We start from the raw sequence: 19469 nt of genomic DNA, 5'->3' as shown, positions 1-19469 counted from the left end.
GACACTGGCCTACTATATACTATAACTTAAATATGTGAGACGATACTAAACTGATTTCGTATCTTTTGACGATCCCTGTGGCTTCAGTAGGACATGTTTTAAAATAGATAAACCTCGTCACATTTTAACCGCTTGTTTTCCACAAGTCTGTAATTATTGTTTTTCCGTTATGGCCTATATGTTGGTTTAAGCTGTAGACCACTAGCTTGTGTTTTTTCCCAAGCTTTTCCTGCAGACCTGAAGATGGTGATCGCTGACTGAAACCGGTAGCCTAAGGACCTAACAATTTTTGTGGTCATAGAAGGGCCCTTCTGGCCACAGAGAGGAGTCACGTTCCACAGTCATCCCTTTCTTCTCCCTCCGGGACGAAAAGTGTCAGAACAGAGAAATAAAGACTGCTCTTCTTCTTCTTTTAGTGTTGAACCCTGAGGTTGACTGTGCGACGCTAAATGACGTTGCGCTGAGACGAGACGTTGTTCCTGTTTGCAGGCGTGGGCGGGCTGCGCGACGTGTCGGTGAACATCCCGCTGGCGGTGGCTCCCGGGGACACGGTCAAGCTCACCTGCCTGTACGACCTGGAGGGCGACCCCCTGTACACCGTCAAGTGGTACAAGGGCCGCCAGGAGTTCTTCCGATACGTGCCAAAGGAGCTGCCGCACACCCGCGTCTTCCCGCTGCCAGGCGTCAACGTCGATGTGAGTAGCGCGTTCCGCCTCGCTCCTATTCTGTTGCCGGTGTGATGGGGCGCTGATGCGACGGAGCAGTCTTCACCATGTCGCTCCTAACACGTGTGGCTCATTCAGAGCCTCGCCCATTTCCGTACCAACTGATTGTAGGCTGTACAGGTTCTCAACGTACAGCTCCTTCAGTTTCCTACCGCGTAATCTCCTTCTGAACTGGTCGGAGCTGGGTCCAAATCATGTATATATCATTCGATAACTTCCACGCTGTGCTTAATATTTATTTGTTTAACCCGATATGAACAGTGTTTTTGTTAAAAATAAAACTCCTTCAGCTGTACTTATGATTTTATATTCATGTGGCTACTAGTTTCGGCGTTGTTTCAACGCCATCTTCAGGTCCGTACACTTTGATGAAATCAATTGTGTGTGGCTCAGTACTAGAAGTCCGCGGTGAGACCAACACGTGTGATGTGGAGCACTTGTTGGTATCACCGCGGACTTCTAGTACTTAGCCACACACAAATGATTTCATCAAAGTGTACATGCCTGAAGATGACGTTGACGCAACGTCGAAACTTGTAGCCAAATAAACATAAAATCTTGAGTACAGCTGGAGGAGTTTCATTTTTAACAAAAATTATACCAGCTGTGTACCACCTCCATCCAATTTAAATATGGATGTATGATCATCTGATTAGGATCATCAGGCAGTCTCTTACATTGGACCAGGATTTCACACATACAGTACCCTTTTTTTTTACATCATACCTACTAAGAAATAACCACTTTCATATGACAAATAGTGTTAAATAATTTGAGTGTATGTATTGACACGGTGAGTAAAAAAATACTTTCTGTGTGATGATCAAGTTAATACTGGCATTACACGTACTGTTGCTGCTGCTGTCACAAATAGTGATAATAATAATACGACATCCAAAATGAAATTTATGGGAAAACTTTCAAAAACATTCGAGATAAAAACTGAGGTTAGACAAGGTTATGGGTTATCACCTTTGTTGTTCAATATTGTTCTAGATACAGTCATGGAGGAATGGGTAAAGAAACTTGAAGAAGAAAATTGCCTGAAAGTAATTTCATTAGGAACCAAAAGCAACAACCTACGAATTCCCTACTTAGCCTTTGCAGACGACCTCACAATAATGGCAGATTCTTGTGAGATGGCTATGAAACAGACAGAAACTCTGAAAGAACGCACAGAGAAAGTCGGCCTGCACATATCGTTTGAAAAGACAGTGTTTACAACAACAAATTTAGAAATTTTCAGATTACATACCAAATATGGAGAAATTAACACAGTACCACACTTTAAATATCTATGAGAAATTATCTCTGAAAAATATGCACAACAAGAAAGAATAGGAAAAATTCGTAAACTTTTAGGATTAGTGCAAAACCTATATAATAAAAAATACTAAACTTGAAAGGCCAAAATTGGACATTACAAAAGAGTAATTAAACCATGATTGTTATATGCCAGCGAAACCTTGGCACTTAACAGGAAAACTGATTTAGGAAATATAAACAAAGAAAAAGAAACATAATTAGGAAAATTTTGGGACCAAGATGGACCGAACATGGATATACAGGGTGTTACAAAAGGGAACGGCCAAACTTTCAGGAAACATTCCTCACACACAAAGAAATAAAATATGTTATGTGGACATGTGTCCGAAAACGCTTAAATTCCCTGTTAGAGCTCATTTTATTACTTCTCTTCAAATGACATTAATCATGTAATGTAAACACACAGCAACAGAACGTACCAGCGTTACTTCAAACACTTTGTTACAGGAAATTTCCTGTCCAAAATGTCCTCCGTTAGCGAGGATAGATGCACCCACTCTCCGTCGCATGGAATCCCTGATGCGCTGATGCCGCCCTGGAGAATGGCGTATTGTATCACAGCCGTCCACAATACGAACACGAACAGTCTCTACATTTGGTACCGGGGTTGCGTAGACAAGAGCTTTCAAATGCCCTCATAAATGAAAGTCAAGTGGGTTGAGGTCAAGACAGCGTGAACGCCATGGAATTGGTCCACCACTACCAATCCATCGGTCACCGAATCTGTTGTTGAGAAGTTTACGAACACTTCGACTGAAATGTGCAGGAGCTCCATCGTGCATGAACCACATGTTGTGTCGTATCTGTAATGGCACATGTTCTAGCAGCACAGGCAGAGTATCCCGTATGAAATCATGATAACGTGCTCCATTGAGCGTAGTTTGAGGAACATATTGACGAAACTAAAATGAGCTCTAACATGGAAATTAAGCGTTTCCGGACACATGTCCACATAACATCTTTTCTTTATTTGTGTGTGAGGAATGTTTCCTGAAACTTTGGCCGTACCTTTTTGTAACACCCGGTAATCTCCAGAAAACGACCAAAATTGAGGAATACTCTAGCATAGGGACAGACATAGGGAAAAGACGCTTCAGCTTCTATGGCCACATAATGAAGCTAACAAAAAGAATAGTAAAATACGTAGATTCCCTCTCTAATGGAGAAGAGATGATCCAAAATGCTAAATAATCTTGGAATTAGCCAAAATCACCAAAGGAGAAGCAGACCTAACGAACAATTTTAGAAAAAAAGTAGAAAAATTGGAGGTTAAATCAGAGACAAATCCCTGAAGAACTGGAAAAAAATCGAGAGAAACTGGTGGGAAAATAAAAAGAAACAGAAGAACAAGAAGAACGGAAAGGGAACCATCTTTACTTAGCATCTTCAACTCTAGGAATTTTGCGACTAATAATAATAATAATAATAATAATAATAATAATAATAACAATAATGACAGTATAAGGCATAAAAAGAATTTGTTGTCTGATATAGCAAGTTCTGCAGAAAGGAACTTTAAAGAGACTACATCAGCTATGTGTACAGCGATATTACGAAGACCTGTTAGGAAAGAAGGATGTAGAAGGGTACCGAGTCCGTGCAGGAACAATGGCATTTATTACTGTTGCTGTAGTATATATGGCATTAACCGTCGTCTGGAGATGTTATTCAGTCCACTAATGTAATGCGGGAAATATTCCGAGGGTCAGGATTCTACTACTAAGAATGGCTTCGAGGAGTGGTTGAGCGATGGAGTGGGACATAAAGTATTTTGCTCTGAATGGTACTGGTGTTTATGCCACGTTGTTCAGACAATAACATTGAGGTCGAGGACAAATATTGGGGATAGTGTAAATTGATAAGTGTAAGCTGATAATGGAGTAGAGAAGACAAAGGGTATTGAAATATCTGCGCTTGTCTGCACACAGTTGGAATAGCCGTGCGTATTATAGTGAAATATAATCAAAAATTCGATCATCATAGATCTAATCAGTTCCACGCACCGTGAGCTTCCAGGATAAATTTGTTGTAATCAAGGAAAAGTGTTTGTACAATTTCCTTTTCCAGGCAAAGAGGGAAGAGATTTTACAGTTTTGCAGGGCACGGCGTGATACCGTTGTCTTCCAGCACATCGGAGCTACGTACTAAGTCCAATTTATATTTCCATCTGTTATTACTCCTAGACTCTTTCCTGAAGGGGAGAAGTTGATATTAGTCAGTTATTTCTACGACTGATTGGTTAGGTGTATCTTTGATTTTGAAATACTAGTAAAATTATGAAAAGCGATCAACATGCATTTGAATCACTTAGAACACAAGCGACCTCACCTCACTTGTGGGTCTATAAAACCTTCTGACAATGTTTCAGTGATGTAACGATACATTGCCCTATCGAATATACAGTTCGCAAGAATTGGCCAAAGTGTAGGTTCTCTTGGTGTTAGCTTGTCAGGAACATAATGTCATCGTATGTAAAGTGCAAATCTAGAATACCTCCATCAAATGCCTGAACGGTAAGCTACCTGTAATTGGGATGTGTCGGTTCGTATATATTGTCGTATGGGACGCCTTTTCAAGAATGCTTTTCTGTAAATATGTGGTGTGGTATAATAGACCATCATCTTCTAGTGAGGGTCGTTGCTTATCAATCTATGAAGATACAGAAGGCGTTTCAAGAATGACAAATACTGTATTTTAGGAGATGGTAGCAGAGACTAATTCTAATAAAACATTCCGTCATTCACAACACGTGTCCAGTTTTTATTGAGTACATATTTACTTTTGGGTACAGAGATAAGTTTTCATTTCATTTGTGTCTACCCCAATTACTGTGGGGTTACTTACCGACTTTATTGAGGTTGTTGCAGAAAGCTGGCCCACATTGTAAAAGGGTGGAGCAATTGACTGGATAGAGGCAATATTAACACTTTAAGGATTTGCATTGTAATTACAAAGCCACACCGAACTTGTTCATTGGTAACCCAACAATAATACTCAATAAAATTATCCAAAACACAACAAACGCTTCAAATGAAAGAACTGAGGGAACCACTATTACAAGAAAAAGAAAGGAGTTACAACCATACAAATATTGATAGCAACATTTAAAGTTTTACATCTTAAATCTTTAAATTATTGTTTTTCCTTAGAAACTGCAATTAACTTAATCTTACTCAAACCAGTAATCAGCTGCATGGTTTCCATCCTTATTCACAATGCAGACTAATCATAACCGAATCAACTACCATATCTTTAAAATTATGTACACATGCACGAGAGTATACAAGTGAATATACATAATTTCTTTTGGAATTATAGAAGACTCAGTAGTAACCAAATTTTCTTGACATTCACTATCAGTGTCTTTGATACAGTTAGATATACAACATTACCTCCCTTTTAGTAACCTATTGTTGTGTCACTCCGGGTGTTCCATCGCACGCCTTTCTTTACGATGTGCTCCAACCGTCTAGCTCTGTTCACACAATTACAAGACAGTGTTAGCTTCTATACCTAAATCATTTCAGTATCAGAGGGCCACATATAACAATTTTTAAAAGGCATACAGCTTCGAATAATCACTCGACACCATAGTACCCGCAAGTGGCTTTCAGCAACTTGCTTAATAAACAATCAGACGAAAATGAGCATCGTTTAATTCCGCAAATAGTGACAACCTCTACTTTATGAATTTCTTTAGCACGCGCACTCAGACAACCGTTTAGCCCAAAAATCAAATGCTGCACAACCCGAAGTAAACAGGGCTTTAAGCAAAAGGTTGAGCAGTGTGATACAAATGCGCTATAAGTTAATGTTGGACGAAGATGGTGAGCCTGTAATATTGACGAAAGAGAGTATCTTTAGCAAACTTTGCATTAACACAGCGGTTTAACGCACCTGACCACTTGAGACCCGCTACACGCACCACTGTCTGCTCTGAGTCACCGTTCTTCTTACTTCGGCCGTGCACGAAGCGGCACACTCTCCCGGCGCCTCCATTTTCTCACACGGCCGGGTTTCTACCGTGTCCCGTGCGCCTGTTTTCTCCCTTCACCGCCAGCGATCTACCCATTCTTGAAGCCTACACATTTTACAGATAATCGTCCTCAGAGGAGTTTCACAAACAAAGGCAGGCAGTCTGGTGAACCTTGATCGGATAGTGCCATCTAAATCATCGTGCCGTACTCAAAGTTCAAGCTGTGATATTGTGCTCGAATTTACACAACTGAATATTTCAGTCGTGGCTGTGATTCGTTGATCAATTCTACTGTGTCGTTTAAGAATGTGGATACATTTAGAAATACTGAGTATTTCTTCACGGGCTTTGCTCTTTGTTATGAATACAAAAGACGATTCCCTGAGCACTTTAATATATTATTATTACTGGTTAGTTAATGAAAATTATCTTTTATTTATTTATTATTGTAAATGAATATTCTTTATGTGTTCTTTTATTTTAAATATTGGTTTTAGTTGATTTAACTTAGTCCTTTTTCCTTTTATCTTTACTGTCCTGAAAACCTGGAAAATATAAATATTTCCTTTTAAGTACCACAGCAGAGCAAGTGGCGTATTCCACAGCGGCGATTTAGCGGAAATTCCTCGTCGTGATCTCCTCCACCTAAAACCTCTAAAACCTTTACTTTCTACGCAGATCTAAAATGGTTCAAATGACTTTAAGCACTATGGGACTTAACATCTGAGCTCATCAGTCCCCTAGACTTAGAAATACTTAAACCTAACTAACCTAAGGAAATCATACCCATCCATGACCGAGGCAGGGTTCGAACCTGCTACCGTAGCAGCAGGGCGGTTCCGGACTGAAGCGTCCAGAACCGCTCCGTCTCAGCGGCGGGCGCTACGTAGATCGTACGGCAATACTGTGTGCTATGGTGTTTGTTGAGTCTGGATGATAGGTCCAACAATTTATCAAATACTATCGTTCCACACTTCACCTCAGAGCGATCTACGTCTCGTAATATCTGTACTGTGATAGTTAACTAATTTCGTTATGGAGGTATACACACCTTGAATAGCCGATTGTAGTTATTGGATTTTATTTTGTGCAAAAGCCATTTGAACATTTACTGTACACCGTAAAGGCGTCTCACAACAATACGAACTCTCTCCTCCTCTCACACGTCCGACCTCTGTATTTTCTTCACAAAGAGCCCTTACACAAAATCTTTGATTCGGTAAAAGGCAGAGTTGCGTTCATAGCACGGAACGTCAGATTCTCGCAGTCGGTATATTCCAATTAGTAGACAATGAGTTAATTGGGTCTGCTGTGTTACTGCATCGTCTTATAGAGACCCTTTATATAGTCTCTTCCCATAGAGTTTCCAGTATTATTCAAAGAGGTTCCCTTTGGTGGAAAGATGAGTATCTTCTTACGCATGAAGGCACCCATATAAATTCTAGTCCTTGTGTGACACACAATCCAAACCTAGCGTCCTCCCTAAGATGATTCGGTAGTAATGATAACGATTCTTGGTCACCAACGTCTTCGGACATTTAGCGCTTTTGATTTCTGCCAGTGGAGATGACCGAAACGCTAAGTCCACAAAGAAAAAATTAACGCAAGAACTGATAGGATTGCGAATAGTGCTCTGCTGTAAAAGAACATTAAGGCGATCTACGAATAGCTACACGCTTTCTTAAGAAAATTCGATAGTACACTGAAGCCCTAATTCTAATTTATGAAAATCAACTTTTATGTTAATCATTTGCCTTTTCTTAACAACTTCTCTGAGTGTTTGTTGGGGTTATGTTCTAAAACCTACAGCTTGGTAAACATTAAAATTTGGACGCTTGTTATATGTATTAGTCTCTTTTTACTACTACTTTCTTTTTACTTCTTTTTACTACTACTCCTCAAACGCACTCTACATCTAAAGCGTCCCTTCTCCTGCACTGCTGGTAACTTTTTCCTCTTTTGGCATGCAGTGTGGTCGTTATGTATGCACTTTGTACAGGGCTAGTGGATACGAATGGAAGTGAATAACCGCACCCTGTGACACGCACACTACTTGCACATCCACCGCGTGATCCACACCGGTTCAGAACATAGTGCGGGCTGTGACAGTGTGAGTAGAGCAGTGCAAAGGGAACGATGGTACTCACAGTGGAGCCTGCGAAGAGTGCCATGTAACGCTTAGCCCGAAAATAGCATCAGACATGATCTGTTTTGAACAAGTCAAATACCGTTCCAAAAAGTGCCCTCAAACCAGAGGATGTCGCTGCAGTTCACCAAAAAATGCTTCAGAGTCCTTGCAAACCACCCCGATGCCTATCGCAATAGACCAACATATCACGTCGATCATGCAGACGAATGTTCACCTGGGGCTGCTTTACCATCCCTACCGAGTGTCTGTTGCTCATGCATCAAAACAAGCAGATGCTCCTCGGTGCCTCCAAATCTGTGAGTAGGTCTTCACTAAGATAACAGTGAATGGCGTGGACTTGGATCTGTTCTTTATGTCTGATGAAGCATAGTTTCACCTGAGTGGTTACGTCAGTTCACAGAAACACAGATGCTGGGCAACGGAGAATCCGTGTAACTTTCACGAAGCACCACTGCATGATCAGAAGGCTGGGGTTTGGTATGCAGTGCCTCCTCGCAGTATTATTAGCACCATCTTCTTTTATCCCACAGCTACTTCGGAAAGTTACATTGAAAACGTTTTTGCCATCATTATCGGAGGAGAAAAAGGCCTGCAGGTACTTCCAAGAGGATGGACCAACTGCTCATACAACCCACCGAACCTTGAAGCATATGTACACAATGTTCAAAACTGATAGATTTTTTAGCAGATGTTAGTCTGGTCGCAGGCTTAGGTAGAAACTTAGTTCACCTGATTTGACAGTCTGTGGGGAGCCCTCAAGTGTAAGCTGTATCGCAACAACGCTCATAGTCTTCAAGAACTGCAGCAGAAATTTTCTGAAAAAACTGAAGCAATTCCAGAAGGGCATCTTTGATCCGCCTTCAGCAACTTACTGACCAGGGTCCCAGCTATAGAGGAGTGGGGCACGTGCCGGTAACAGCCATCGACCTGACGCACAAGCAAGAAACCACACCCATTGCAGTCATCGACACTCAACGGCTACAATTAAGACAATTCTAGGGCAACTCCAATGACAATAAACAATTGTGCTGCCCAAGCGTATTAGTGCGACTACCTGTTAAAAGCCTGAATCACTACTTTTCTCAGCGCAGACCGCTCCGTGACGTGCAAGAAGACATTTGATGAGATTCTGGAAGGTACCGACCGGGATGACTAGTGGCCAAATGCGCTACGTTTTTCGTTTGAGGAGCAATGATGCAAACAAGCTGGTCGAGCTGGTCACGCGGATTAAATTCGGGGAGTTTCATGGCCAGGGTAGTACGGTAAACTCATCCTGTTGCTCTTTGAACCAAGGACGTAAACTTTGGGTTGTTCATGTTACATTGCCCTGCTGGTAGATACCGTCAAAGTTCCCCCTGAATAATCTCGTGACTAGCCCTCCGCCATCACGTGAGCGCTTCAACCTAAAATAGGCTTCTCTTTGGAGAGCGCCATTTCGGCAAGCATGGTGTACTTTAACCAAGGTGGCACGTAACATTTTATAGACTTACCCGTTTGGGAAATGTTTTCCACTCTTGGCGGAAAGGCAATGATCGAGACCCTTTGGACGTCAGATAACTCTCTCCGTTTCCGCAGTAAGATGACGCCTGTACTGCTTACGCATGCTCCCGAGACACTTTATATAATCTCCATTGCTAGTGATGGCACTGGCCATTTGTGAGTGGTTGCAGCACCTTGATGTCGAACATCGGCGGCGGTAACATTTATGTTTTTTTTCCTTTCGACAAGCTGTAAAAATGATTCCTCGTTGAACATGGCGTGCATGACACCACAGACATAGTAAATATGTGCTAAAACGTGCTTTTCCATAATTTAAGATCGAACATGAACTTTTATTAATGCGAAGAAAAACACAGCTGAATCTACCAAGGGAGAAAAAGGAGCATTAAAACATGTAAATGACTTCGGAAATGTAACAGGTATTTCTATACCTTCTCGCTACTTCGGACCACTCCTTTATCATCCTATGATAACACTATCGATTCTGAGGCACACACCTTAGAGGTCTGAGTACCTCGATTCAAGGAAAACAGCTGACGCCACAGTCAACAGGCTCGGGCAGAACTCTCTGTCGAACATTTTTCACGTCTTCAGATCACGCCCATCCACATGGTGGGTAACCTTGGCAGGCTCTCTGGCGAGCATAGGGTTGTGACGTAGGGACCCTGTCGAACAGCTCGACAAGCCGTCATTTGCTGTCTGTATATGAAGCCTTCAGTAAGACACCATTCCAGTTTCAGTGCAATGACGTATAATTCTCTGCTACTACGGTTAAGCAATTTTCTCTCGGTGGTATGGACATACTTCGTGAAGACTTTTACTTGTTTCACTTTACGTAAGTTATCCTGCCGATCTACAATGAAACTCCAGTTTCTTCCTTTTAACAGTGTCTGAAGAAACAGCCATTGGTGATGATCTTGCAGCTGTGCTAAATCGATGAAATTAACCCGCACCAGCGAAATCTTTCTGACATTAGCTGCGTTAGGAGTGAAGATAACCAATTGTTGACACATAAAAATTTGAACCGAGTCATATAGGAGATTGGGTCGATCCTGTAAGCATGCTAAGCTGACTGTTCGTGACAAATGATAAATTCGGATTCGAGTCCCTGTGTCACGAATAGGTGATGTCTTAGGAGTGAAGATAACCAATTGTTGACACATAAAAATTTGAACCGAGTCATATAGGAGATTGGGTCGATCCTGTAAGCATGCTAAGCTGACTGTTCGTGACAAATGATAAATTCGGATTCGAGTCCCTGTGTCACGAATAGGTGATGTCTTCGTACCTAAAGCAACTAATGTCAGAAAGTTTTCGCAATTACGAATAAATTTCATAAACTACACTCTGCAGGACTACGCCCTGATCTTACATTTCTTGCTTCCACGGTTATCAGTGTCGTTGCTTTACGCAAGTCACCAGACGCACGTGTTCCTATCGTGGCCAACAGAAAACTTCGGTAATAAGAATATCTGGCAATGTGTTCTCAATAACGGGATAATCCCAGCCCTCCAAAGCAGCACCCAATAGAGCTGTTCAATTGTTGTCAAAATAATTTACAAATATCTATTGCGACACGGCCAAGGTCACCGTATTTATTAATAAATTTCATTCTTAAACCTTTCACAAAGACCAAAACTTAAAAAAATGAAGGAATTGAAAACCTCAAACACAGCAAAAACTAGCCTTCTGCTAGAAATTCTCTGTATTTTAAGATGGCGTATGCCTGTGTCTTTACGTTTTCAATATTTAAGACCCTAGGAAATTTTGGCCTCCCCCCATAATTAGTCAGACTGAGATAATTCACCTTAACCAACACAAAGTTTGAAATTCAGAGAAGAATGTTCTGAGCAACTCCCCATAGAAGCGGTTTTAAGGAATAGAATGATGATCATCAATACTACCGAAATGAGTGTTTGGAAACGTAACGAGAGAGTAGTAGTAGCATAATCTGATAATCAAGGACTTCCATTCGCTAATGAAGTAGCTCTCCTGCCCAACTCTAAAACTGTATTTTAAAGGGATATTCAGAACACAGAAATTACTGGAACTGACTCACACTAAGCCGCAGCAGAAGAGCTCGCAATGAAGATTCAACATTCAGGCTAAATCGTAACGTACATCGTGATCGAAGGTCTACGTCTTGTGGAAAAATGAATGACAAAAGCACAGATGAAGAAACTGAAAAGCATGAATATTCTACATAAAAAAACGAGATGGTATCTCCCGAAATTTGTTCAACAGAAACTTTACTTAAGAATTTCGAAGGGATCGGGGTGGAAGGTGAGAAGATCACACATCTCGCATTTGCCGACAACGTATCTCTGTTGTCCACAACCAAGTTGAACTGATGGGGATGAACGATTACGTCGAGTTGGCACCGAGCAAATTCGGTCGCCTTGAGAATGAACTGAAGACCGAGTATATGGCGATGAGCAGGACTCATGCCTATTCAAGAAACTCATTGTAGCCACTGCTAGCTGGATCTTAATCCTACAAATGTGTTCAAAATTTTAAATATCACGGATGGGGTATGACGTGTCCGATGGGCACATCGTACGGGACAGAAATCGAAGAGAGGATAAAAAAAAAAATGGTTGAAATGGCTCTGAGCACTAAGGGACAACATCTGAGGTCATCAGTCCCCTAGAACAGAACTACTTAAACCTAACTAACCAAGGAAATCACACACATCAGTGCCCGAGGCAGGATTCGAACCTGCGAGAGCATTGGTTGCGCGGTTCCGGACTGAAGCGTCTAGAACCGCTCCGCCATAGCGGACGGCGAAGAGAGAGGATCCAATTCACAAACCGATGGTGCTCCAGTCTCAGTCAGCTTTTTAAATCGCGCCGCCTCTCAAGGTATTTCAAACTCCGGCTTTACAGAACAAAACATTCATACAAATCATACGGCCGTATGGTTGCGAAACTTGAAATGTCTACAAAAAAAGACTTACGTAATCTTCGAGTTTTCGAGTGGAACGTCTTAAGAAAAATCTGTTGTCAGGTATAAGACGAATCACTGGGGAATGAAGGAGAAACCAAAGTAAATATGTGTTGAAGATCTACAAGGGGAGATCAAAAAGATACTGTTCGAACGTCTTGCAGTTGAGAATCGGTGTGCCAATCGGGCAAAGTAGCCGTTAACTTCGAGGCAATCATCGCAGTGACACACCAAGTTGTAAACACCGTGTCCTGCTGCGTGAAGAAGTCCATAACTCCGTTGCGCACAGGAACCGTCGACCCTTTGAAGTATTTTTTAAGGGACCAAAGGCTTTATAATCGAATGGGGAAAGATCAGGACAACAGGACGGGTCTTCGAGTGCCTCCCACGTAAATTTTCGTAACTGCTGCGTTACGACATTTCCGATATGCGGACGAACATTATCATGAAACAGCACTCCCCTTGTTATACCGTCATGCAACGGTGGTTTTCGTAAGAAATGCTGCCCCACATACATTCTTTGTTCACCATTGGATGTCTACTGCTGGTTTTTCTTCTGCAGCCACTAAAAGAATAACAGCACGTCGGTCCTCTTTGTAGGAATTTCGTAATAATGTCGGAATAGTTAATGTTGCCGCATTTACCACACGCACGTCGGAGAGACAATTACGCGACACTTATCTCTTGCCTACATGTCGGTGCTTGTAGTCACATCGGGGGCGCTCTACGTTGCATGTACGTTGCAACTTTTTGGTTGCCCTATGTACAATAGCTCAAATATTGCATGTCTGATGAGAACCAAGGGGCTTTTATGGGCAGGTCACGTGGCTCGAGTGCATGGCGTTTGAAATTCGTGTATTTTAGTCCCCTTAGAAGCCGACCAGTGAGAAGAGCAAATAAAACGTTGAATGGTGGAATTCATGATGACTTGCTGCATGTCAGCGTAGAGGGTGACTGCCGGTAGAAAGAGGAATCTGAATTTCCATGGGAGAGGTGCCATATAGCTAGGGACAGTCCTCAGAGCCTAATGACGTAAAGTAAAACAAAGTAACTAAGGGGTTCTTAATTCCAATCATAACTATTTAAAAAAAACTAATCGCATGGCAAATGTTTCACGTCGATTGCTGTAATGGCGGCATTTGTAAGAATTTCTAATGCCTAGGGGCCTGGTATCCGCTGGAGTAGCCTGCACAGTATTCAGTGTAACAACGGGTTCAATGAACAACAGGGTCGTTGCAAGTAACAAAAATTCAGTTTCCTCCATCTTGGAACAAAAATTCGCAAGAACACAAAAAGTTAGTTAGTCATTGCTCGTCTGTTTTTTCTCTAACGCTGCTGATAATTCAAGACAAAATTTAGCTGTTCGCTGAGAAAGGCTTAGTTCCAAACGATATTATAGTCTTAAGGACAACGCGCTGAGACGACTATCTCTATCATAGTGGTCGTCAAACTGTGGGCTGCTGGCCACACTCGGCCCTAATCAAGTTTACGTGCGGCCCGCGGTTCTAAGCCGTATTTTATAATAACTATAATTCACATCTAGCAACTAACAGCCGATTACTAAAACGTCCATTAACATTAAGAGATTCTCAACCGTGCAATTCTCCTGTTCAGTAACACACAAAAAGACTTACAGAGACTGTAATATTTTAAGACGTACCTAATTTTAATTGACGTCGGTGAATTGGGCCGTTGGCTGAGTAAAGTTCGTCGATTGTCAGGATCGGAGCGGTTTACTGCGCAGCTACCGTGGGATCAAAGGATGTGGGAGTGGGAGGAGGGCAGTTTCGACGGCTCCAAGGGTTAATATCGTAAGTCCAAAAATGACCAAACTGAGTTAGGAGCATCGCCAGAATTGGTACTTCACTGTTTTGTCCAGTATGAAAGTCTTACTTACAGCGATGCAACTTAATCAACAGTACAAGTCTTCATAATATCGTAAGTCATCAAAGAATCATAAGAATCATAAGTTACGTTACAGTGTTCTTCCTGGGAGAATGGTAGCACAAGTAAAATCATAACTGTAGTTACGATCTTTGCACAGGAAACGTTCATTGTTCACAAGTGTGCCATGTTTATGGTCCTCATTATTAAACTGGGAGAGCGGTCACTTAAGATTGCCTGCAGCCAACAACAGCCATGCTTATAGCAGAAGTGGTCATCACTATGGACGTACCACCATAAAAATTAACATATTTCTGTACATTAGGCGGATGAAAGAATATTCCCTACATCTGAAGAGGCATCAAAAGTTTTTGTAGCACACGTATTTCGGGCAACGGGTGTAATTTAAGTATTATATTTTTACATTAGACAATTTTACTGCAGGAGAAAACTCCTAACGAACCAATGGACAACCCTCTAGTGGTTCTCCACCCACGTCCATATCATAACGTAATGGAACACGCTACTCACCAGACACGGTTAGAACTTGCCGATTCTGAAATAATGAAATGAGGACCCGTAAAACGAGTAGGTATCCATTCTCATTGATAGTAAATGGAGTGAGAGGCCTAGCACACAAAAGTGGGAAGAGTGCTGAAATCCAAGTTAAGGTTTTGAATCCTGGGTGTGGTCCCATTACGCGGATTAAAATGTCAAACCAAGAAAACATACAGAATTCTTTGAACAATTTGTGGAAGATGGGCGTCATAGAATCAGTTAGTCGACATATAAAAAATGTTAGGAGAAAACAGATTCGAAATGTCGCTGAATCAGGAAGAAAATTTCAATACTATGTTCTCTAACAGTTTATGTGACTAGTGTTAAGGTTTAACAGAATATGTTTCCGTATGCCCTGTCTAGCACATATTTGTGAGTGAGAATTGCCTTGAAATAAATGGGAACAGGTGGAATTTAGTCACCTGATATGAAAGGGAAGTATTCCCAAAGGGGGCGGGGGGACTATACGAGTAAAGGAGTAAGATCAAAAATGGCTCTGAGCACTACGGGACTCAATTGCTGTGGGCATCAGTCCCCTAGAACTTAGAACTACTTAAACCTAACTAACCTAAGGACATCACACACATTCATGCCCGAGGCATGATTCGAACCTGCGACCGTAGCAGTCGCACGGTTCCGGACTGCGCGCCTAGAACCGCGAGACCACCGCGGCCGGCAAAGGAGTAAGTGCGAGACCGTATAAAGAGCTTTTCTTCTGTAGAGTCACATCACATAAGGAAAGAAAGAAGCAGAAAATACCTTAATGTTGAAATCAGCATTGCAAAGAAGCGCAGACTGCACCAGTAAAGTGTCACGGAAAGTAAATTTGTCTCCTTGAATCCTCCCACATTAAGGCACTACACAGTCTTATACAAGCAAGAATATAGTCTGTCATTCTTTCAACCTAAAAACAGTTCAAGTGGCTATTGTAAACCTGGTATATCAAAGGGCGTGATAGAGCTACGGAAAGTGCCGATCACGTTTGGCTGTGCCCATGGCCATACAGTGTAGGAAGTTGCTAGATTTCTTCGTGTTTCGCAGGAGACTGTTGAACGTATCCACAAATAATTGTGTAACACACGTGGTCACGTAACGAGATGTCAGAATTGTGGTAAGAAAAAGATTCTGAGAGAGGGGGACCGGAGAGCATTTCACGGCTTGTAAATCAAAATCGCTTCCAAGTTTGACAGGAACTGCTGCAGGCAGTGAATGAAGGTCCATCGAAGCCTGGTAGCGAGAGAATATTGCGACAGGAACTGCATGTAATCAACATTTGGAGCCGGTCACCTCACAAGAGACCTGTGACTCACACAGGCACTTACAGACGACAAGAAAAAATTCACTGTGCTGGAAGTATATGTGACTGATTTTCTGAACACTCCCCACATTGTGACAGCTCTACGGGGCGGCCAAATCACTTGACTTAGACCTGATAGAAAACCAGCATCCACGCAATTTGGTGGAACTGTGCGATGCAATCGGCAGCAAGTGGCTCCACCTGCGACATACCTACACAACCTTGTGGACTCACTTCACAACCGAATCAAGCCGGTTATCAGTTCCAGTGACGGAATTACACTGTATTAAATTATGCCCGACATGAGTTCCATAATTTCTTTTCTGGTGAGGTTAGATATACTATTACTTTTATTAAGCAATCAATAATACGCTCACTCAGGTAACACAACGCAACATTACTTCAGAATATCGCGGTAACACTGCTCTGGGGCTGCTGAGGGTGGCTGCAGTATGAGGCAGAGAGGCGACACAAAGTTTGTTATTTTATTTATACGTCACGTTTCATCGGACCAACTTGACGAGCAAGTCTTCATGGAACGTGTCAGTACATTTTCCGAATGGTGCCGAATTTCAAGATCAGCGCCTGGGCGCCGGCCAACTATGGCACCCGTGTTGTGTATGGTCTATAGGGGGTCTCGTATTGATTTTGGATAAATTCTAGTGTCTCATTCTACTCGTCAGCTTTGACCAATGACGTCTTACTTAAGGCAAAGACGCTACATACAGACAATCTATGCAAGCGACACATCATACCCGCAACATACGCATGCAGCATAAGATATAATTACCATCACACTCACGCCGTTATTTTCTTAGTCATGAATTAATCCAAAAGAAATGAAGATAAAGAAAACATTTAAGAACAAGAATTAAAAAGAAATTTTCATGTCTGGTAAGAAGTATTCTCGTAATTTATGGAGCTAGAAATGCAGAGAGTAACTTTAAATTGCATGGTGGAGTCATACTGTCATAGCATTAATATTATATTAAATATTGAATCTAACGAGAAAAGCGTAGTAAAGTGGAGGTCTTGGGATAGCAGATACTAAAACGTATCAGAAAAATGGGAAAATTAAATGAATGAAAACAAGTACGAAACAGCAGCATGAAATGTGGAGAAAACGGCTCACTAAATTCTAAAAGAAAAGCCAGTGCATGACAAACGGATATCAGCAAAAAAATAAAAGATATTGTTATCGATAACTAGAATTAACCTATGTAGGTAAATTCAGTTACAGATTTCAACGACTCCATAAATTCATATGTAAATTATTTTGGCATCTCTGAGCAATGAAACGTAATACCGTTTCTACATTTGTAATTGCTCTCTAAAACTACTGCAGTGTATAACAAAAATTGGATTCGGTAACTAGAACTGACCTTCTATATAGGTCAATTCTAATTATCGATTCCAATATTAGTAACTTTTTTGCAGTAGCTCAAAGAGCAATTACAAAAGGTAGAAATCATATAGCATACATTTTAGTGCACATCTAATTAATGAACCATCGAATAGCTGGAATCGGAAACTAGGATTGACATATATAGGAGGTCACCTCTGGTTACCGATTCCAGCTTTTCGATGGTTCATAATTTTGGACATTTTTGCAGTAAATCTGTCAACCACGTTTTCATAAGTTTTCTAGATTCCTACCTGATCTCAGAACTACTATGAAAATCTAATAAATGTTGTAGATACAGCTTCCAAATTTGTCTCTTTTTCATAGTAATGAAGGTTGTAATATTATATGTAGAAATCCTGTAACACTTCAGTGCAAACACTTGTTGTTAAAACGATCAAATAACGAACCGTGGAATGGTTTGTATTGGTTAATAGGTTTACCCAATATAGGTCAGTTCCTCTTACCGATTCCAGTATTTGTAAGATTCCACTTTTTGTCAGTTTTTGTTACTTCTATAATCGTCCTGATAGATTCAACAATTAGTTTTAAAAGATAATTTTGATTCGTAATATTATGACTTCACCGTGCGCTGTACTGTACTGTACTGGATTTAAAGGTTCTCTGTACTTTTCTTATTCACATAAATTACGACAATAATTTATTTCGGACATGTATACTGGACTTTTTATTTTCTTATTTATTTTTATTGGCTTTAATTCCTGTCGGTATAATTTGTGGCTAAGTAATTAATCACGTTAACTGTGTTTGTAATTTTATTGTATACTACATTCGTTTGTTTACGAATATGATGACTTGCTTTCAAAGATACCTCTGCTCTAGTTATGACGTCTATGCTCAAGGTTCAAAATGATTCAAATGGCTCTGAGCACTATGGGACTTAAAATCTATGGTCATCAGTCCCATAGAACTTAGAACTCCTTAAACCTAAGGACATCACACAACACCCAGTCATCACGAGGCTCCGTTCAAAACTAACGAGTGGGAACGGACACTACAATTGACCCATGATTTTCATAGGTTACTAATGAATAATAACATCTGTACATATACGGCCTGAGATGCGGGGGCACAGTATCACTATCAGCTCTTCAGCAGAATTGTTTGACAATCACTGCTCTAACACAGTAAAAAAACGAGTGGAGACACGAAAGTCCTGGACGTCCTGAGTATCAAGAAGTCCAGTCCCTGCGTTGCCAGGATGAGGATTGGTTGATGGCTCTATGTAGCCCCGGCAGGCGGCGATCCTTGGTTGGCCGGGTACAACTCCAGATACGAGCTGTAGCTTAAATACCGGCGGGTGGATGAGATGCTAACCAACTACTTGCGGCCGTGTGACGTAGCGAAAGGAAATAGTTCTGTGGTAGCTGCGCCACATAGGGGGCCAGGCTAGCGTACGAAGTCGCCGCGGTGTAGTCGTTTTTCATAACATGATTTGTTATACGTAGTTATTGACTTACTGACACATGTAGATTTGTTTGCCTCGTCGTGGCCCCTGCACTCTTGTGTAAAGGCAACCCGTGGCGCAGTACTGTCATGCTGGTGGACTATATGCCTCGACATCGCACTCCTTAGGCTACGGCCACGTTCGTTTGTGAGGGAGTTCACGCTTACATTATATTAGCAGACCACTGTTTGTTGAACGGAGATGGTCACAAGAAGCGTTTTCGCACGCTACGCACACGCGT

The 19469-nt window shown here is 41.5% G+C and overlaps 1 protein-coding gene across 1 annotated transcript in view; it reads left to right on the top strand.

The window, feature by feature from the left end:
- The first annotated feature begins 243 nt into the window (after positions 1–243).
- LOC126278899 (uncharacterized) overlaps positions 244–19469 on the top strand; it is a 707333-nt gene continuing 688107 nt past the window's right edge. The window contains exons 1-2 of the mRNA XM_049979174.1: positions 244–252; positions 471–695. Coding sequence (XP_049835131.1) covers positions 244–252; positions 471–695 — 234 coding nt within the window. The remainder of the gene's footprint in view (positions 253–470; positions 696–19469) is intronic.

The sequence above is a fragment of the Schistocerca gregaria genome, chromosome 6 (genome assembly GCF_023897955.1).
Source record: "Schistocerca gregaria isolate iqSchGreg1 chromosome 6, iqSchGreg1.2, whole genome shotgun sequence".
Lineage (NCBI taxonomy): Eukaryota > Metazoa > Arthropoda > Insecta > Orthoptera > Acrididae > Schistocerca > Schistocerca gregaria.
This window is presented reverse-complemented; position numbering and strand designations above follow the sequence as displayed.